Consider the following 22,029-nt stretch of genomic DNA (forward strand, 5'->3'; position numbering starts at 1 on the left):
TCTAGCTATGGGGAGACCAATCCTCTCAGACTCTCAGCTCTCCTCACTCAGGGATGATGCTGGCTCTAGTTAGGTTTTTCCTTTCTCTTCCACATCCTGGAAACTGCTCTAGGCAGTAAGATGGGACACATGTAGATTCATTTCATTTGTTTCTCCTCTTTTACTGTTCATTGTCTTTCAATACCTGATGTTTAATGTCTTGAAAACCATTGTGTCATGCATTTTGTCTGGGCTTTTTAGTTGTTTCAGGTGAGAGAATAATTTAGTTCATGACATTTCATCTCAAATCACAGAAGTTCTGCAACCCTTCACTTAATTTTTTTTAAAAACTATTGTGTTTATTCAAGTAGGGACTCTACAATTAGATTTTAAGTGTGTATTTCCTTGATTAAGGGCCTTTCAGAGAATCAGGTAGCTAGAACCTGAGAGGTAAAATAAAAGATATCATTTCCCAAAATGCAAGTGAAGTGCCTCTGAAATAAAAATGGAAGTCATTTAGAAATTAGAGTGCTGTTTATAAGAATTAATGTAGTCATCTACATTTATCTACCTATTACATAAATATTGAGAGATAATTATCTGATTCTCATGTTTCTGCATTTCTTTATTTTGGACTATCTTCTCAAAGATGTTTATGTAGCAAACAGCTTGGAAGTTAGAGATAGAATCTTGTAGAGCAGAAGACAAGATTGCCTATAAACCTGGTATAAAAAAGATTTCTCCCGCTGGAGCCAAGGTCAGACTTTTTGCTTTGTTTGCTTTTTGGCCATTATAAAGGATTCAGGTTCTGTAAACTCCTGTAAAGCAACCCAATGCAAGCGTGGGTGTCACTTGGTCATCTTTTCATTGCCTGTGGGAATTTGGGCCTGAAAGACTGGTACAAATATTTTGATGCTTATGCCCTTTGCTGTGCTGTGAGTAATAAAGTCTTTTGTCTCTGACCCAGGAATCTCATATCTTCTGCCAGCATCCATGGATCTGTGTAAGGTTAGTTTGTTTGCTTGCAAAGAGGGTAACATACCAGATTCTTTACAGAGTTGACAGTGATAAAGAGCATATTTACCTAGGCTGCTGGCAATTTGACTATGTTTCCTTATACCAACAAGAACCAAACTTACAGAAAGTGGCGGAGATGGAGGGACGAGGACTATATGGGAGGAATCAAGATGAGTGGCAGCTATGGTATGACCATGTTCTGTGGCTTATAAGAAGTAAAGCATCATAAAGAAGTAAAGTAAAACACCAGGTGGTGTTACTGTATTATACTTATTAAGGGATCTGAGGATATTCAGCTTGGAGAAGGGAAGACTAGGCAGAGCAAGATAGCCATAATCAACTATGTGAAGAATTTTGAAATAAAGAGTAGAAGTATGTTTACTTATTAGTGAGACCTAATCCTCTTTCTAATCTTAGGTGGGTGCTGCCCCTATAAGAGATGTAATCCACAGTTAGTGGGAAAGGAACTATTGCCAAAGACAAATCTCATGTGCATATCACCAATAGGCATTCTGTTTAGGATAAGAAAGATAAAAATGTACAAGTTCAAAGGAAAGAATCCCCAACCTTGGGCAAAGGGCCTTCCTTGGGGCTTCAAGGGGTTACTCCTGTTGTGCTGTCCTATCCCCTCTGGCCTTACAACTGCAGTGTCAGACTTCTTACATCCTAAGGCTTTCTTTCCTTAGGTGAGAAGTGCCTGAGGCTTTATTTAATCTCCTACACCCAGCAGTCTTCAACCATGACTGATGAAAACTCGTTCATAAATCTTCAGCTCCTTTGCATCTTGGGTTTGGTAGCTTCAAAGCACACGTTCTAAGTGATTCTTTGTGTTCCCAACTTTATGCTCCAGTTACTTCCAGCAGAAATGGACTCTATCATGCACTGTTTATTTGCTGCCTTCTTTTTCCTGTCTCATTTCCCATCTCTTTACTGGAATCACCTCTCCCCCGCCCCCTCCCCCCGAACTCCTTGTACTTGAATCTTTTTATCAGGATTTGTAACCAAACTAAGCAGGTAAAGGGAAGGGGATATGGACACACTGAAATAATTACATTTGACGAACCATCCCACTAAAATTTGTACATCAGAAAGTTGATAATCCCCTCAGTGAGGCTCTGCAGCTAAACTGTAATGCAGTTATTGGCAAGAGGAATGGGTTTTTTAAATGTCCCTTAGGACATGTCCCCTTTGAAGGAGAAAAATGTCCTGAAAACCGTGGTGCAATGCCTGCTCAGGAACATAAAACAGATGTCTTTAAAACCCTATCAGTGAGGTTGGGAGTCCAGAGGGCTTTGATGGCTCCAGCCTTGTGCTTTATTTGCTTGCAAGATATTTTACATTTGCCAGAGCTTCTGGGGTTGCCATAGTATTTGTAAACAAAACTCTGTGGTCAACAGACTCTGGGGTGGTACAACAATGCTAAGGGAAGTTTGGGGAAGGCAGGGTGCTCTTGCTGGGAAAGAGTCTTGAAAAATGACATCTTGAAAAGGTCATAGAACACAAAGCAATGGAACTGGCTGCCTCCAAGATTGGGATCAGTCACATCGACTTGGTTCACTCCCTTTCTTTCCTCTTCTGGGTTCTTCTCAGCAGATGCTTCCATAATGATGGGAAAGAAGTTAAAATCATATGAAGAAATTTCCCAGGTGCCATGGAGGGTGTGGCGAGAGAGACCTCTGGGTTTCTGATAATTAATAATCAAATCTCTGCTGAGGAGCTCATAACTGCCTGCTATTCTCTCTTCTTTGAAAGATATTAGTTGCACAAACATTTATCACACAATTGCAAAATGCTGAACTCTGCAACAGATAGTGGGGAATATAAAGATGATTAAGATACAGCTCCTGTCCTCAGGAGGCCCCTGACCAGCAGGGGACACTATAGGGTGATGAATACGATCACAGCAGCACCATTCACAGTGGTCAGCAGAGGAGAGAGTGGGTAACTTGGTGGTGGGTTGCATCCTCCTTGGAGGGCAGGGTGGGCCAGAGACCATAGGTTTTACTGAGTATTTACTATGTGCCAGGCACCATTCTAAGTATATACATGTATTAACTAATACCAAACTGCACAAGTACTTTTATCCCCAGATAAGTGAACTGAGAAGTTAAGTAACATGCTTAAGGTCACACAGCTACGCCAGAATTCAGTGCCCCAGACTTTACAGTCTTAACGACTACATGGTGCTGCAAAAAAACCATTTCCAGGGCTCAGCATAGGAAAAATTGATGTATATTAGTGATCTTTTTCTTTTTAAAGTTTATTTATTTATTTTTAGAGAAAGAGAGAGTGCATGCAGGCAGGGGAGGGGCACAGAGAGAGAGAGAGAGAGAGAGAGAGAGAATCCCAAGCAGGCTCCATCCACACTGCCAACACAGAGCCTGATGAAGGGCTTGATGTCATAAACCGTGAGATCATGACCTGAGTTGAAATCAAGAGTTGGACACCTAACCAGCTGAGTCACCCAGGCACCCCAAAGTTTGTGATCTTTAACACGTTTTACAGGTGCTCTGGTGGACTATAAACTAGAGTCCCAGATGTGAGACTAGGATCTAGGATTTCCCAGGGCATTAGAGTCCCTATCAGCAAAATGACCACAAAGTTCCTATTTCAGGAAACTGCTTCTAGAACCTGTTTAGAAATCCCTCTTCTCCCGGGGCGCCTGGGTGACTTTGTCAGTTGAGCGTCCAGCTCTTGATTTCAGCTTGAGTCATGATCTCAGGGTCATAAGATCAAGCCCCACATCAGGTTCTGCACTGGGCACGGAGCCTGTTTGGGATTCTCTCTCTCTCTCTCTCTTAAAAAAAAAAAAAAAAGGAAAGAAAGAAATCCCTCTTCTCCCAAAGATGGCGACTAGGGTTCAGGCAGGCTGCCAGAGGTTTATGCATTAAAATGCAAACACGACAGGATCCTGAGAGTATAAAGAACAGCTTTATACTGTTCTTTATACAGTATAGAGAACAGTCCATAAGTCTTCCCAGAGCCAGATCATTGTCATTATCTTGATCAAGATCATTATCTTGAAAACAGAGACCCTTAAGAGTTTTGGAGCAGAAGAGTCCCAAACAGGACCTAGTGTGCTAGGGCTGGCCTGAGGCAGAGCCAGAAAGAAGCCATTTTGCAGAAGGAAAAATGCCTAGAAAGAATGAACATATACGTAATCCAGAATAAGCTTTGTGATGATGGGGAGATTGGGTGGACCCCAGGCAAGAGGAGTCTCGATAAGAGCAAACAGAAATGACTAAGAAAAAATGGGCTTCTAATACCTAGGTGGTGAATACTCTGACTTGGCTGACTTTGGTTTCAATGAGGAGACCTGGGCCAGAGTGGGAAAGGGCCTTCTCCTTCAGGACCAGGAGGAGCTAGAGGAATGACCTCAGCCTTTGCTATAGGTATAGAACTCAGGTGTGCTGGACAGCAAGACAGTAACCTGGAGGGTAGAGGCCTTGTGCCTGGCAGGAAGAAGGAAGACAGAGAGAGCCTGGATGGACCTGTTTAAACTCTAGCCAAGCTACTGAGTAACATGCCACAGTGTTCAACTGTTCTCAGCGTGAAATTTCCTCATGCTGTGGCAGAGTTCATTTGGGATCTTGAGCTGACTGCATGTGCTAGACTTTGAAGGGCTAGATTCAGAGAGGAGAGGAAGAGGGGAAAACTGGCCCTGGACATGCTTGTTAATAGAGAATGCCTTCTACCCTCCTTCCTTCCCTACCTTAATTAAGAAAAAAAAAAAGTAGTAAAATGCACATAGTTTTAAAGGTCACAGAGGTCTATAAGATTAGTTAGGAGAGGGGCACCTGGATGGCTCAGTTGATTAAGCATCCAACTTCGACTCAGGTCATGATCTCACAGTTTGTGAGTTCGAACCCCGCGTCGGGCTCTGTGCTGACGGCTAGGAGCCTGGAGCCTGTTTCGGATTCTGTGTCTTCCTCTCTCTGTGCCCCTCCCCTGCTTGTGCTTTCTCTCAAAAATAAATAAACATTAAAGATTAGTTAGGAGAAAAGCAACAAATTGTATAACATGACTGTCCTGGGAGGGACGTTGGGGGTCTGGCTCTAAAATATAGTCTTCAACCAGTCCTGTTTATTTCAGCTACCCTGTCTAGCTCCCCTCCTTCTAGAGGTACGTGCTGCTAATTTCCAAAACTTTTGAGGATTTCTTGGTGCAAACCAAATTGTTTCTCAGCTTTCTGGTTTAGGGAATACATTCATGTATTTTCTGTCTTCCAAATTTTTGCTCTTAGTTCCTTCTATCATGGACTAGTGGCCTTTTAGATTTATTAAATTTTTTTAATGTATTTTTTAAATGTATTTCTGAGAGAGGGAGAGATGGCATGAGCAGGGGAAGGGCAGAGAGAGAGGGAGAAAGAGGATCCGAAGCAGGCTCTGTGCTGACAGTAGACAGCCTGATGCGGGGCTCAAAGTCACTAACTGTGAGAGATCATGACCTGAGCTGAAGCGAAAGCTCAACTGACTGAGTCACCCAGGAGCCCTGGCTTTTTAGATTTATGTCTTAAGAAAAAAATAACCCTTTATTGGCATTTTTAAGTGTATTTTGGGAGGAAAGTAGACAGTTGTGTTCCATCTGCGGATTTTGTCAGAAGTAACTTACTTCGATTTTTTAAATCTTTATTTGGTGACTATGAAAAATCAACTGTATGAGTCACTATGCGTGGGAGTCTCTCTAGTTGGTTAGTCAGTCAGTCAGTCAGTCTGTCCATCAGTGTCTTATCCCATGCCCAGGAATCCATCGTCTGTGTTATCACAATGCTTTTGGCTGATCTTGGTTTCAAAAGAGATATTAAATCAGATGGGAGGTGGGAGGGCAGAAATAAGATCACCTCATCATCTTTTAGGAGCAGATGGTAAATGCCTAGGCTCTCTTGTATTTTGAAGCAAGCCTTCCTCACTGATTATCTAGATCCATACCTGAAGATTCATATCATCAAAGAGACAAGCCATGGAATCTCCAGGATGTAGAGTAGTGGAGATAAAGCTATCCATTGGATAGATGCCTCCAGCTGGAGACCCAACAGGAATCTCCCTTCCCCAGGGCACCTGAGTGGCTCAGTTGGTTGGGCGTCCAACTCTGGATTTTGGTTTAGGTCATTATCTCACAGTTTGTGGGATGAAGCCCTGTAGCAGGGTCTGTGCTGTCAGCCTGCTTGGGATTCTCTCTCTCCCTCTTTCTGCCCCTCCCCTGTTCTCTCTCTCTCTCTTAAAATAGGTAAATAAACTTAAACAAAAAAAAAAGAACCTCCCTTCCCACATTGATAAACTGACTCTCTGTTATCACTTAGGCAAAGCCAATGAGTGGTGACAAGAAAGGGGAAGCTTTTGCTTCAATATATTGGAGAGAGCAGAAATTCTCATCTGTGTGCTGACAGGAACTTAGGGAAAGGAAGAAAATGCCTCTACTCTCACATTTTCCATTACCAATAGCTTCTTGTTTGGGGACACAAATATACTTGAGCGAGGACTACATTATGTGCCCTGAAGGGTCCTAGTCCATAGTGGACTCTTGGTGGTCAGTCTGCAGGTCCCGCAGGCATAGGATCCAAGAAGGTGGTGGGGGAGGGTGCGGAGAGTATAGATGCCAAAGGAAACTTGCCTAGCTTCCCAGGTGTGTTGACAACTGGCAGGACCTATTAGGTGTCCATAGTACCAGGGCAGGGAAGCTTTTCTTTGGGGCAGTGGCATATGTGATTTGATTCACAGCTTAAAGAAGTGGAACCCCAGGAAGCAGCACTTAGAATACAGCTTCTCTGGACACTAGTATTCCTTGGCTTGTCTTAGCCCCTCATGCCATGTGCCCCGCTTTAGAGCTTTCACTGCCAAGACTTGGAACAGCTTAGGATTGTCCCTTCTCAATGAGTCAGTCCTTCTCAACAGCCACCAGGAAGTTCAAGCAAGAGTGTTCATAGGAGCTGGAGTAACACTACCCGGGACTTATCCTCCATTCTCTGAGATCATTCCAGAGATTTGGGACAGCATTTCCCATGGAGTAGCAAGACTGGAGGAACAACGGAGGGTGCTAGTTAAAAGTGAATATGCCAGGACTCACCCCAGGTTTTCCAAATAGATAATTTCTTGAGTTAGAGGGGACACGCCTAGCCATATTCATTTCTTAGAAACAGAGTTCTCAGTTAATTCTTCTATACGCTAAACATTTGGGAAACTTTAGGCTGTTTTCCAACTTGATAAAAATCTCCTATGTTTTAGGCTTTTTCCCCCAAGATTTGATCCAGAGCATCTGGAATGGAGTGTGGGACTTCGTATTTCCAGCAGGTATCCCATGTGATTCTTACCAGAAAAGTTGGAGAAAGGCTAAGGGATGTAGGAGTAATGAGAGACAGGCCCAGGTCTTCTCTGCCTGGCTAATCCTCAGAATTACCTGAGGAGTTTAGAAAAGGTACATACAGGTGTCCCTTACTTTTCGAAAGTTCACAATTGCACCCCCTTGGTGTTTATGAAAGACCTACATTAGTACCGTATTTGTTTTTGCTACCTGGAAGAAATCCAGAGATGATTTGCACTTTTATGATAAACAACAAAACCAAAAATAGCGTTGAGCATTTATTTCACAGCAAGTCGTTATAGAGGCAGTGCACCCCCAGCAATGAGGGTGGCTTCACCAAGCTCCTTCTCTGGTAGCTATACTTAGTATTTCAGCATCAGGCTGCCAGAGCTTTGGACTGTGCGAGCATCTGTACTTGAGCTCTATTTATTTTGTGTATCTGTCAGCAAACTGTGTCCTAAGGTATCAAAAAACCCTAAGGGAGGTTATTCTTTGGATCTAGGCACTAAAAATTTTCCATATAAATTAATGATACTTGCTTCTTCACCTTACACCATTTTGGCTTACCAAAGATTTCATTGGAACATTCTACTTTTGGACAGTGGGGGAAATGGGTACATTTAGCCCATTCCTGATGATCGATTCAGTAGGTTCTTATCCATATAAGTATAATTATTATGGACACACCTAGGCTAGAAGTACCACCTATGCTCTCCGTCAAGCTGGCCCAGTTTCCATGAATTCCATGAATGCTTCCAGCAGGAAGCATTTGAAAAGAGTGTCTTTTCTGGAAAAGGAGTTCACTCAAGAAATGATGATGGAAGTTTACAATTGGAAATGGAAATGATGGAGATGATGATGCCAATTTACAATTGACATAGCACTTTTGCATGCTTTATCGAGTTTGATTGCCACATTGTACGGTTATGACGTAGATATTTTTACTCTGTTACCTTATGGATGAAGAGCATGAAGCTCAGAGAGGTTCTATAACCTGCCCAAAGTCCCACAGTTTGTGTGGGAGTAGGTGTGGGAGCAGCAATTTGTCTCTAGTCCCATTTAAATAAGTAGATGAGGCAAGAAAATTAACAAAGGAGTATTTGCCCAAGGGATTGGGGTAGCATTGGTGTGGGTCTCCTCTGTGGGTGAAAGGCTCTGTGGGGCTTGGCCAGAGAAGAGGAGGAAACAGTTATGATGCTAATGTGCTCACTTTTATTTGTTCCTGGTGCCACTGGTAGCCTTCAGTGAGATGTTGCCATTGAGGTCTCCCACTTCTCTGTCTCCCAGAGTCAACATGACCTAAACTGGCCTACACTCTGCTGTGGCCAGACCGAAGGCCACACTGCAAACCTTGACCGAGGGCATGGGGAGTCAGGGCTACACAGCTTATTTTTCTTTATACAAAGGCTGCTGGCCCTTTGAGGACTAGTCCTTGTTGTCATTAGTTCCAGTGAATGTGACCAAGTGGACCTACCCGCCCTGACCATAACGACAGTGACATAACAACCGCTGACATTTCACAACTTGTGAAATGCTCCAGAAGTTAGCAAGCTTTGTGAGAGGTGGACTTCTTTTTCCTGTGGCTCATCATTGGAACCCCCACCAAACAACTGCTAGATAAGTATTTATTAACAGGAACAGGGACTCTAGCAAGATCCTGTGCTAGGGCCTAACTCACAAGGGTTAAGACCAAGGGATAAGAAGACCCTCTTGTTCACATGACTGAGACTGGATTCCATTGGACCCCGCCTTGTAGTCTTATTCACAGGAGAACAATCACATCCATCCCAGCCCTCGAGGTCCTGGGGGGAAGCAAAAGGTTCAGAGAAGAAAGAGGGACAGGGGCCTCAACACCCTGCTTGTTATCTGAGCATAATTTGCTTGCTGTTGTAATGAAGAAGAAAACAAGAGGAAGGGGTGAAGTGTGAATAGGAGCAGGCTGCAGAGTGATCCAAGAGTGGCTGGCTCCCTGGAAGGTTCGATTGTATTGGCCTGTATTTCACTGGCTGCCAACTTATTCTGATCCAAAAATGGCATGGGATTGTTGGCACTAGAATCCTCCTTACCACACACTAGGAAATAATCCCAAATAGTTGGAGCAAAATGTGAGGGTGAGGTTTGGCTAGGTAAGGGGATAGAAGGAGCAGAAGGGTGCAGGGCAGTGAAGGAATTCAGAGTCCGGAAGAGACCATATTTGTTTTCCTATCTCTTTCATCAGTGAAGTCACAGGCCCCGGAGTCGGCATGACAAAGGGAAGAATGAGGGTAGAGGCAGAAAAAGAGAGTGAGAGCAGAAGAAGAAAAAAATCTGTAGTAAGGAAACTGACCCTGAGGAGAGAGAAGGACGTGGCTCGGCTTCTGGGCATGTCTTGAGTGGATATGTGTGTGCACGTGAACACACACACACACATTCACACACACCTACCTCTTTGCCAGCTCCAAGCCTGCTGCAAGTTAGCCAAGAATGAATTTTTAGATTACTCATCTTAACCATCCCTTTTATTTTATTTTGAGATTTTTAAAGTTTATTTATTTATTTTGAGAGAGAGACAGCGTGAGCAGGGGAGGGGCAGAGACAGAGAGAGAGAGAGGGAAGGAGGGAGGGAGGGAGGGAGAGAGAGAGAATCCCAAGAAGGGTCTGCAGGGTCAGCACAGTGCCTGACGAGAGACTCAAACTCACGAAGTGTGAGATCATGACTTGAGCCAAAATCAAGAGTCAGATGCTTAACCGACTGAGCCATCCAGGTGCTTCACCATCTTTTAAAGTATAATTAGCATTAGGAACATTTTTTTTGCCTTTATGAGTCCTTTCCCTTAAACCACATTAATGTATTTGTATCACATTAATAGATAATTTCATGTTTACTTATTTTTTTTAACCTCACAGCCACACTTCTGATCTCTAACGTAATACTTTTCATGGGCAGGCAAAGTATCCTTTCATTTATTTCCTACTCCACGCCCCGGAGAACCTGCATGCTCCTCAGCATATGTCACGTGCTTCATAAATGACTAATTGGTGACATCTTCACAGGAAGGAAAGATTCGTGGCTTTCCTGGGCGGTGTCAACCAGTAGCTGGGCTTGGCCAGGGCCCAGTAGCAGTTCCGCCAGGGTGATTCTTACTCTGTATTCTGGAATGTTCAGCCTACTTTACAGTCACTTGGTCCCACAAGGTTCAGCATCTTTTCTCATGGCTTTTCTCCCAACCCAGCATGGCTGTAGCTTGGAACCCTGCTATATGACTGGCCTTGCGATATCCTTTCCAGGACCGTGTTCTCAGTGACACGGTGTTCTCACACAGTACTTCTGGTACTTCGGCTAATCTGACTTCTTTGGCTGGGGCCCAGTGACGGCCTCTGTAACCCTGTTTCTGAGCCAAGGAAAGTCATGTTATAGCAAAGATCTCGTGAAACAAGAATACCCAACTACTCTTTGAAAAGAATTTCAGAAAATTCTGAGTCAAGCTTGCCATCTGCTGAAACTTTTTTTTTTCACCAGCCCCACCCACATCGATTAATGAGATCCCTAATCCACTCAGAACCTCATCCCAGCCTCCTCTCCATCTCCTAAGGGAGAGGGAACATTCACCTGCTTGGAGTTTATACTGCAGAGAATTCCTAAGGAAACCTAACAAAAGGTAAATGAAAGGAGAGGCTCAGGCAATTGGATCCTTTCAGACTCACCACTGAAATTCTTCTAACCCAGGAGATGGCCATATTGGTGCCTCTACAGAGGACATGGAGAGACCAGGGTTGTTGGTTCTGGGAAATGAAAAATCCCAGTGCTGCTGGGAGAAAGCTGAGTCCGATTGGCTAGAATCCTGCTCCTAAAGATTCTGGCTCAGTAGGACTGAGGCCCACCTGGGAATCTGATGCAGAAAGTCTATAGACTGTGCTGTGAGAAACCCAACATTTGTAAATCCCAAGGGCAGACGTTGGTCCTCAGCTCCTTCCATCACCCTCACTGCCATCACTACCACCATCTAGGAAATATTTATCATCTGATGGCCCAGGTTCGACTCACTGCAAAGCTAGCACATTCCTTGCTAGACCACATAAAATTCCAGGGACCCCAGCAGCTGCAATATACATGTATGCATGTGCACCTGAAATACGGTAGTGAGACTGAGGAACTGAACATTTCATGTTATTGCTTTTTAACTAATTTTAGTTTAAATGTAAATAGCTACATGAGTCCAGTGTCTACCATGTTACATAGGGCAGAATTAGAGGCAGGGAGGAAGAACCTGATCAGCTCCTGGCTTTGGATCAGGTCACTGTTTCCAAAATCAACCCATTGGAAAGTACCAAGTGTAACAGCTGGGAGAATCTGGACATACTTAGAATAACTTGGATGATATGTGTGAATTGACCATTTCTCCCACCCCTCCCAGTACACAGCATGGTATGACCTTGATGATCACCAACCTCCTTCCACTCATGGAGGTCCTATACTGGAAGGGTTATGTTGCCTTTCTCAGTAATCCTAGGAGAGCAAGGATGGGACTTTGTGCTACTGAGAATGGGGAAAATTGAGGGTGATAATGAAGCCAACCCTTTGCGCTACTATAGCTGAATTGTTTGACCAAACCCCAGCAGTGTGGTATAGTAGGGAAGGGTCTGGGCCCCAAAGCTGGAAGCCTGGGTTGAATCTTACCTCTGCCACTTGACATTTGCATAACGTTGAGCAAATTACTCCTTAAACTTCAGTTTCTTCCTCTGTAGAATGGGGATGATAACAATAGTTCCAACTTCATGAAGTTGCAAAAGTTTAGCAGTTCTTATATTCTTTAGTCTTCTGACCCTTTTCCACTCTGAAAAACTGATGACGACCCCCCCCAAAAGGACATTTTTTGAGTTAAATCTCTACATAGTATTAGAAATAGAAATAAGAACATTAAAACATATTAATTGATTTAAATATAAAACCATTATATATTAGCATAACTTATTTTTGTGTTATTTTCTGAAACAAAAGTAGTGAAAAGTGTGACATTGTTTTACATTTTTGCAGATCTCTTTCATGTCTGGCTTAAGAGAAAACAGCTATGTTCTTATCTCTGTGCTTCTGTGTTCCTTCTGTGGAATGGTTATGTTATGTTTACACTGTGTTGTTTTGGTCAAAGTATATGGTGAAAATTTGGCCTCACTCGGGTTTTTAATTGGAAAAGAGAGAAGTATTTTTATAGTGTTTTCAGATAATTGTGGGGCTTTTTCTTTGCTACATAAAACTTGAAAATTGAATGGTTTTTAAAGATTAATTGCAATGTGGAATCTGAAACCATCAAACTTTCCATATTTTGCACACTAAAATCTATTGTTTTCGCATGTACTTTTAATGCATCTTTTACCCATGAGTAATTTCGTAATATCATGAATTAGTCATTTGGGAAATATTGGCTCATTAAGTTATGCTGATTTTCGAAATGTTATATTTTATTATGCAGTATCAAAAAAGCATAGTTGATAATCTCACCTCCAATATCATCAGAAGTTTTTAAGTATTGGCAATCTTCTAGGACAGTAGTGTTTGCATTCCTCTTGTGGCCCACAGATCTTAGGTTTATCCAAAGAGTAAAACAAGATGAAGATGGCAATTAATGACATTGTATTTTTTTTTAAGTTTATTTATTTATTTTGAGAGAGAGAGTGAGTGCAAGTGGGAGGGGCAGAGAGGAGAGATGGAATCCCAAGCAGACTGCACCAGTGCAGGGCCTGATGCAGGGCTTGAACTCACTGACTGTGAGATCATGACCTGGGCTGAGATCAAGAATCAGACACTTAACCAACTGTGCCATCCAGGCACCCCTAGGGTTTTTTGTTTTTGTTTTTTTAATCTCTCTCTGATTGTTGTTTTTTTCCAGTAATTAATTTTGTTATATTTGGTATGTTTACATTTTGAAAAACCTTATGGGAAGATTGTCCATTTTTTATTCAGTAACCCGGGATATTGGAGTACATACTTTTGTCATTTCTATACAGTCCAGAGATGAAGGATTCAATGAAGAATAATCAGATTTATTATAGAGGATATCTTGGCACATAGTTAGAATGATTTTGACTTCCATGTAGAAAAAGAAGTAAGATGATTTGTTCAGTAGCTAGGTAGGTGCTATGCCCAAAACTTTAGGCATAACAAATCACCTCAGATCTAAGTGGCTTAGTACAAGGAAAGCATTTCTCATTTCTTGTGCTTTCTGTAGGTCAGGAATTTGGGAATTGCGCAGCTGGGCAGTTCTGGCTAGGGGGCTGTATAAGGTTTCAGTCAGACGCTGGCTTTCAGCAGGAGGCCCTAGTCCTTCACCATGCAGACTTCTCCATAAGGCTCCTTGAGTGTCCTGATACATGCCAACTGGCTTCCCCCAGGGCAAGTGACCCAAAAGAGGGTAAGACAGAAACCACATGTCTTTTATGCCATAGCCTCAGAAGTCACATGTCATTTCTGCAATATCCTATTGGTTATACAGATCAGCCCTTTTTAATGTAGAAGAGACTCTACAAGGGTGTGAATATGAGGAGAGAATTGTTGGGGGCCATTTTGGAGGCTGACTATCACAGGCTATTTTAGGTATAGGGTTGCCTTTTCCACCTGTAGAGGCTTTATTTAGGCTTCATTACCAAGGAGCTTACAGAATACCTATTCAGGAGCATAGAAACCCACACAACTTAGTGTCAGACCAGGGGACCCATTTCCTAGTGAGGGAGATTGGGAGCAGGGCCATGATAATGGGGTCCAGTTTTGTATTGCATACTGCACCATCCAGAAGCAGCTGGTGTCTTAGGTGGCACCACAGTCTTCTAAAATTGCAGCAGACACTCCAGCTCAGAGCTAATACTTTGGGATGATGGTCTGTCATCATTCAGCATGTGGTATGTATATTAAGCATAAGCCTCTATATGATGCTGTGTCACCAACAAGAACAAATGGGTCTAGGAAACAAGCAGTGGAAACAAGAGTGGTCTCACTGGTGATTTTTATGTTTCTTGTCCCTTTAAGTCTATTTCTGTAGAATTGAAGGTCTTGATCCCCAAAGTAGGAACATTTTTGCAGGGTACACAGCAGGGTTCCCATTGAACTACAAGTTACAGTTGTGTCCAGGTTCCAGTAGGCAAGAAGGAAGTCCTCATACTGACAGTGGTAATTTACTGTTAGTCTAGGTCCTCTGAAAAGCAGACATCATGGCAGGATTAGACATGTAGGGATTTTATTGGAGCAAACGCCAAAGGAAGAAAATGAATCATGTGAGGTTGGGAGAGTGGTCAGACTGTGATGCAAGTCTGATCCGAAGGAAGTGGAGAGGAAACAAAGGTTGGGTAGGAGGGTCCTAGACCGCTGTGCAGTCTTCAGAAGTCTCAACAAGGCCACTGGGAGCCCTTAACCCAAAGTCAGCCACCAGAGGAGTCCCATGTCTCCCAGGAAGGGCCACCATAGTATCCCCACAGTGCCCATTCATTGGCCAGGAGCAGCCTGTGGGAAGTGCAGCCTCAGATTTCAGAGCCAGCACCTGGGGCCCTTGGTCAGTTACACTCCCTATAGTTGGAGTTCTGCTGAGTGCATTCTCATGGCTGCCATACTGATCCTGGTTCACAGGAAATGGTAAGACTGCTTTTATACAAGGAGGAAATGAGGAATGCCATGTATAACCTCCTGGTGCTTCCTTGCCTCATTACAACTGTGAATATATGAATATGTGTGCATATTATGTGCATAGGATTATAAGAGCAGGAAGAAAAATATGGGAGGATACAAATTAACTTGTGAACATGGCATGGAAGATAATATTGATTTGTTGATGGAAGCCATTCTTGATCCCCTTTTCCACAGCCACTTTCCAGTCAGGGATGGCCATGTGACACAGTTCTGGCTCGAGAGACATAAGCACAATTGTACTGGTTGTCATGTCTCTACCCCCCTCCCCCCCCCCCACCCCCAACACTGGCTTCCTCATCAGGATATGTGCTCAATGCGTGAAGCTGGAGCAGCCATTTTGAGGCAATGAAAGAAAGGCCAAAAGGATTGCCAGCAGTAGAGTATCTTTAGAACTCATTATGAGAACAAACTGGACACCTATGTTTTAATCACAGTAAATATGTATTCTATCATATAGGATACTTTTGGTTATGTGAATTCATGTGGTGAAGGGATAAGTCAAGGCTTAGAAAAGCAAATATAAGTAAGACCCACTTAAAAAAATCATACATATGATCACATGTAATCATTTACATGCATAGGTCTATATATGTTTTGATAGATGTAAAAGCCAATAAAATGATTAAATATTAAAAAAGTAATAATGTCAATTTAATCTATTTTTAAACTTTACTGGCATATAACTTATATATTTAAATTTTCATTATTTTAGTTATACCTTATTTAAACATTTTTAATATAGTACATATTTTTTCTTTGCCAGATCTTGATTTTACTCATCTTAAACAAAACAAAAACAAAAACTTAGATTCTGTAGACCTTCTTTAGTGTTTATTTTCTAATTCATAAAGTCTTTCCTTACCTTTGTCATTTCTTTCCTTCTACTTATTTTTGGGATACTGTGTTCATTTTCTAACTCTTTGAGTTGAATGCTCGGCATTAATTTTTAGCTTTTATGTATTTATTTTTGTATGTAATAAATCCTGGCCAAAACATGAATGTTGGTCTAACGCAATTAGTGATGGGCTCCCATTTTCTGTCCAGCCCCTATTCTTAATCAGGAGGCAGATTGAAGTTCTCATCCTCTTTATAGGTGGGAGAGGGCTGGGCAAAGGTGAAATGGCAGGCAATGGAGACAGGAGGTGGGTCCTCAGCCAGTTACTCCCCCCAGAAGTCTTGTCAGTAGCAAGCTCCAGTAGATGATCACCACCAGGTGGTGCCCAACCTCAATGGGGACCATTCAAGAAAGGGGATCTCTAGATCTCCTTGCCCATGGACTTCTTTTTCTTTTCTTCTTTTTTTTATCCTTTCTTTATCTTATTGTATTGTTTTTATTACACTATTCCTCCTTATATTTCAAATATTTTACTGGTTACAGTAAAAGTTTTATTGTGCATACTTCACTAGTTATTCAATCTTTATTTGTTTTCCTTCCCCAAATACAAGGATTTAAGATACCTCCTCACATTTCCCACGCCATTGTTCTTTAGTATTTCCTTTAACTTGCTTTTGGCTCTTCCAAATTAGCTCTTATTTTTGTTACTGTTGTTTCAACTCAATGCTCATTTCTCTGCTCATTTGTTCCCATTTATTTTAAGATTCAACTTGTGTTTCTTTCTAAAATACATTCAATTAGTAGCTTTTCCAGCAATGGACGTCAGGGATAAATTTCTTTAGGCTTATTTTTAAAAATACCTTTATTTTATCCTCATTCAGGAACAACAGCTTAGTTGGGTATAGAAGAGAAACTCTTCTATTTTTGCTACTGATAATTTTGTGGTCAACCTACTTGTCATTTCTTTTAGGTTTTCTGTCTTTTCAGGAGCTGTTAAGTGTTTTATTTGTTTGTTTGTTTGTTTAAAAGTTTGGCTCCAGGGTGCCTGGGTGGCTCAGTCAGTTAAGCATCTGACTTCGGCTCACATCATGATCTCACTCTTCCTGAGTTTGAGCCCCACATAGGCTCTGTGCTGACAGCTCAGAGCCTGGAGCTTGTTTCCAATTCTGTGTCTCCCTCTCTCTGACCCTCCCCTGTTCATGCTCTGTCTCTCTTTGTCTCAAAAATAAATAAATGTTTAAAAAGATTTTAAAAGTTTGGCTCCAACGTGTGTATCTGTATGGCTTTTTTGTTTATTTTCTTTTATGCTACTTGGGACTCAATGGCCTTCTTAAATTCTGGAAAATTCCCTGCTATTATTTCTTTGAGTTTCCTCAAACCCCCTTCCCTCCATTCTCTTCTGTAATTTATATTTGATTTAGATTTAAAAATCCAAATATATCAGTCAACTCTCATGGTTTCTTAAACTCTCTTTGATATTTTCTGTTCTTATTTTTCTGTGTTTTATTCTGGATGATTTTCTCATCAATCTACCAGTTCACTAGTTCTTTTTAAGTGCATCTCCTCTGCTATTTAATTTGATTTAAAATTTTTAATGATTTTACTTTTCAGTTCTAGAAGTTCTACTTGATTATTACTCAAATTGCTCACTTAAATTTTTGAGTCCTTTCATTTTGATTTTTGTTGTGCTTTCTTTTATCACCTCAGTTTAAACATACTTATTTTGCTGTGTCTTTCAGGTTATTCTGTTATTTTAGTTCTTCGGCTCATTATTCTTCCATGTGTTGTATCAGCTGATACTCCTCCCTGATACATTTTCATCATGTGGTTAGTACATTTTTACTGTAAGCTTTTACTTTTCCCTTTGTTAAGAGTTCCATTCACCGTGGATTGTGGATAATTCTTTACACAGCAGTTTTGTATTTATTTCACTCCAGGTTCCCATGGTTTACACTAGCTTAAATTCATACCCCATACTCAGGTTTGGGATTTGGGTTTGGTATTTTTCACAAGATGAATATTTTTTCCCACTTGAGCCCAGAAAAGATAACTTGCTTCCTTGTTGTTGCTCTGGACAGTAGACAGAGTTCTTGAAGTACTCCATTCAAGTCCTGGGAGGATTTTTGGAGTCTCAGTTTTAATCAAAGATCTCAGTTTCAGCCTGAACAGCCTCCAGGCCAAATTTACTGTGGGACCTGTATCCAGTTCTGATTTTTTCTTGGTCCCTTACATGTCAGCTGGAGCCCCACATCTCTGGTTTTGAATTTCCTTTTGTTTCTGGCACCCGGGAACTGTCTTGGCCTTTTTGAAGCTGTGCATTTTAGAGTTTTAAAATATTTATCCAGCATTCCATGTATTTGTAGTGGGGAGGAGTCTTTGTTGTCAGGCTGCCATTTTACCAGCACTGAAGGCCTTCCATACTCATGTTTTGGTTATGCATTTCTCACTTAAATTAATCTGGACAAATTCCCCTGATCTGATCTCACACCCCAAAGAAGTTGGATGAACCAGGAACATAGAGTGGCCTACTTGAGTTTCCTTTTCCATTTCATTTGCATTATTTCTCAGAAACAATCAAAGAAGGATAGAGCTGGGAGGGACCTCTTATCTGTATGCTCATTATCAGATGAGGAAGCAGGGCCTAACTGGAACTCTGGATTTTGGATTCTATGTCTGGAACACATTCAAATTCGCTAGCTGGAGCTGAGTGTAGAAAAAGGGGCTCTGGACTTGGACTCAGAAAACGGAGATTTGCAGCCCAGGTTTGCCACCTAACAGCTGTAGGATCTTGGACAAACCACTTAGCCCTTTGAGACCCAGTATGTTATCTTTTAGATAGAATAGAGGCAGAGTACATGGGATTTTTGATTCAGCAAGTGTGAAAGGTTTTGGGATGTAGTAAGCATTAAAGAATTCTTTCTTCCTTATGGTTAAGATACCCCCATACCCTCTAAGAAATATCTCTTTGCAGCTGTTCGTTTTCACAGAATCTGCCTGGAAAAAGCAGATTTATCAAACTGAAGGTGTAAAATTGGGAAACAGGAGGTTATTTTTCTGTTTCTCTTTTTTTCAACTCCTGAAACTTCGTTCCTAAAGGCTAAGCAAATCTGTCTTAAAGAGTTATATACAGGCTATACAATTGTTAGTGAAGTCATTGCAATCTTAAAGTGATTTTCATTTAAAGTTTCACATTCACTGGTTTCCCATTCATTGGCCCATGGCTTTCTTGTGGTGATCACAGAGTGGATTCTACACCAGGGGTTGTTAGCAAACTTACTCTGTAAATGACCAGATAGCATATATTTTAGGTTTTGAGGGCCACAAATGTTCTCTGTCACATATTCTGGTTTTGTTTACAGCCCTTCAAAAATATAAGAAACATTCTTACATTGTAGACTGTACAAAAACAAGCCATAGGCTGGGTTTGGCCCACAGGACTGGCTGTAGTATGGAAGCCTGTTGTGGACTGACATAGCCTTCTGACCAAGTCCATGAAGACTTGACTTCAGCAAATCTCACTCAGCGCTTAGGGGCATTTAGCCTAATTACCCTACCAAGTTTGTGCAACCATCCTTTGTCCTGCACCCTCTTTGTCCTCTACCCCACCAGCTCCTGATTTTTTAGACTAGTTTCCTAGAGGAAAGAGAAGGACCGCTCATTGGATCACTCATTGATTGGATTTCTATCCGTCCAATCAATGACTTTTGCTTTTTGATCAGAAAGTGATTTCCTAGGTGGTTAAATTAATGCTTCTCAACATTTTCTATGACATGGCACATTTGGAAAATGATAGTAGTTTGTACAGCTCAGGACTGTGGGATTTGGGGTGGGGTGGGGGGAAGTGAACAGAAGAAGGTTGAACATGTCCAGAGACAACTCATGTCCAGAGACAACTGGGCTTCAGGACTCCAAATACCCCAGGAGATCTGACGGGGCCAATGTCTCAGCAAAGCTATCAGGAATATAGCAAAATAGTGATAGGCATAGTGAACTTGGAAATCAATCCCATATTTAAATCCTGGCTTTGCTTCTTGCTAATGATATGACCTTGGCAAACTTTTTAACGTGCTCTCTCTTAATTTCCTCCTCTGTAGAATGAGAATAATAATAGAAGTACCTATTTGATAATGTCTATTTTCATATAAAAATGTGTATTATATATCCATGTAATGCCCTTAGCAAGGTGCTCAGTTATTAATCCTAAGTAGAACGCATTCTTCTTCTAAGTCAACAGTAGTTTTGCATTAAATGAATTTTATTTATTGAAGAAAGTCTCTAGGAACTAATAACTTCTAGCCCTTTGAACTTTAGTTTAAAAACTAAATAGTTTAAAAACTATTGTTTTTATTATAAAGTTTTTTTTTTTTCACTTTGTCTTCCAAATTTAAGCCTTTGTGGCCTGCATTTTTTTTTTTGTGAATCTATTTTTATTGTTCAAACACTCAATGTCAAGGAGTTCTGGCCAGTGATGTACAGAGAACACCATGATAAGTAGCAATCTTCAGTTCTTTCAGGCCAGGCTCCCTGCTTTCTAGACACTTATGTACAGCGATCCAGAAAGAGTTAAGCAATCATATAGGGTAAGAATTAAACAGAAAGTATGAGATGATCTGAAAAAGTCTGGCACATGGCGTGGGTTTGCTATATATCAGATAAACACTTTAAGTAAAACTTTGGGTTGAGGAGTGTGCCTTTAGGGCCAGCAATCAAGTCATTAATAACCACAATTTGCCAATGGATCTGCAGCGGAGCCACCTGTGGGTAATCAGCCCTTGGCCATGCCTAGAGAATGTATCCTCTGTCTCTGAGGCAGCCAACCCTTCCAGGGCTCCTGGGATACAACTGCCGCCATAGCAGTAAGAGAGCAACAGTGTCAGGAAGTGAAAGATCACCTTACAAGTGGAAACCACAGGAATCCCGGGCAGGCAGAAGTAATCAGGAAAGTTGTGTTTTGGCAAGGTGACATGGGTCAGCTCTCCCGGCCTCAAGAAGAGTGCTCTGAGATCCGTGTGACTTTAATCACATTCAATCACTCTGTGGTTATGGGATGGCTGGTTGCAAAGTGTTCACAGTGCATTTTGCTTCATTATGCCTAGTACTTTGTGGGGGTGAAAAAGCAATGAAGAGTTCATTCCTTCACCTAAGACCCTAAAATTGGATGGTAGGTCAGACTTGACATATATACAGCAGTTAAAGATACAAGTGATGGGGCCCCTGAATGGCTCAGCAGGTTGAGAGTCCAACTCTTGATTTTGCTCATAGTCCCAGGGTCCTGGGATGGACCCCCATGCCAGGCTCTGTGCCACGTGTGGAATGTGCTTAGGATTCTTTCTTGCTCTCCCTCTGCTCCTCTCCCCCGCTTGCATGTGCTCTCTTTCTTAAATAAGAAAAAATTTTAAAAATTTTAAAAATTAAAAATTAATTTATTTTATTAAATTTTTATTTAATTTAAAAATTAAAATTAAAAAAATATATAAGTGAAAAATCTCCAGAAACAGGAACTCTAGGCTATAGGTCCTCCAAAGTTCTCCAGAAAAAACAGTAACAATAAGGATCTGCAATAAAGAAGGTTTGTGAAGCTCCAAATACTTCATTCTCTCCTGAAGAGTCACAAAGATGCAACCATGTTAAAGGATCTTAGAAGTCCCGCAGTAAAGAATACAGTGTAGCTATGTTTTTTTTTTTTCACATTAAAACACTCATAATTGAAGTATTTTTATTTTATGTACCATGAGTTGGCATTAAGATAGGTTATCTTGGATATCTTCAGTTAAGGTAGGGATCTTGGATGACCCATTCAAGGAAGTTCACTTAATCCAACTTAATGAAGCCTATATCCTTCGCGTATTGACGGAAACACTGGCGGCACATGTTGAGGCCGTATTTCCGGATCAGACCGTGCCGGTTTGAGCAGACGCGGCAAGAACGAGAACCCTGGCCAAATTTCCTCGGATGGCTCCAGTAGAGCTGCTGGTGACCCATCTTGCTCTCCCGGACGCAACGAGGCAAAAGGCCAGGGTAGCTATGTTTAACAGAGTTTCACAAATGTAATTGACCTTGGTACCCACCTTCCCACTGCCTGCAGTGATCTGGAGTTCTTTGATTCTTTGGTTGAAAGGAGATACCAACTCTAGCTAAGAAGAACAAAAGTAATTTTCTGGAGAGATCCTGGAAGCTTATGGAATTGTCAGGAAGACTGGAGAAGCAAGCTGCCTCCTCATGTGGTTTCCTGAGAGCCAACATGACTTAG

The 22,029-nt window shown here is 41.6% G+C and overlaps 1 protein-coding gene across 1 annotated transcript; it reads right to left on the bottom strand.

Moving 5' to 3' along the window:
• Positions 1 to 21,477: 21,477 nt before the first annotated feature.
• On the bottom strand, positions 21,478 to 21,786 carry LOC122230450 (40S ribosomal protein S29). Its single transcript, XM_042960474.1, has one exon. It carries the CDS (start codon positions 21,759 to 21,761, stop codon positions 21,591 to 21,593), a length of 171 nt encoding a protein of 56 aa, XP_042816408.1. The 5' UTR covers positions 21,762 to 21,786; the 3' UTR covers positions 21,478 to 21,590.
• Between the last annotated feature and the right edge of the window lie 243 nt (positions 21,787 to 22,029).

The sequence above is a fragment of the Panthera tigris genome, chromosome A1, assembly GCF_018350195.1.
Source record: "Panthera tigris isolate Pti1 chromosome A1, P.tigris_Pti1_mat1.1, whole genome shotgun sequence".
Classification (NCBI taxonomy): Eukaryota; Metazoa; Chordata; class Mammalia; order Carnivora; family Felidae; genus Panthera; species Panthera tigris.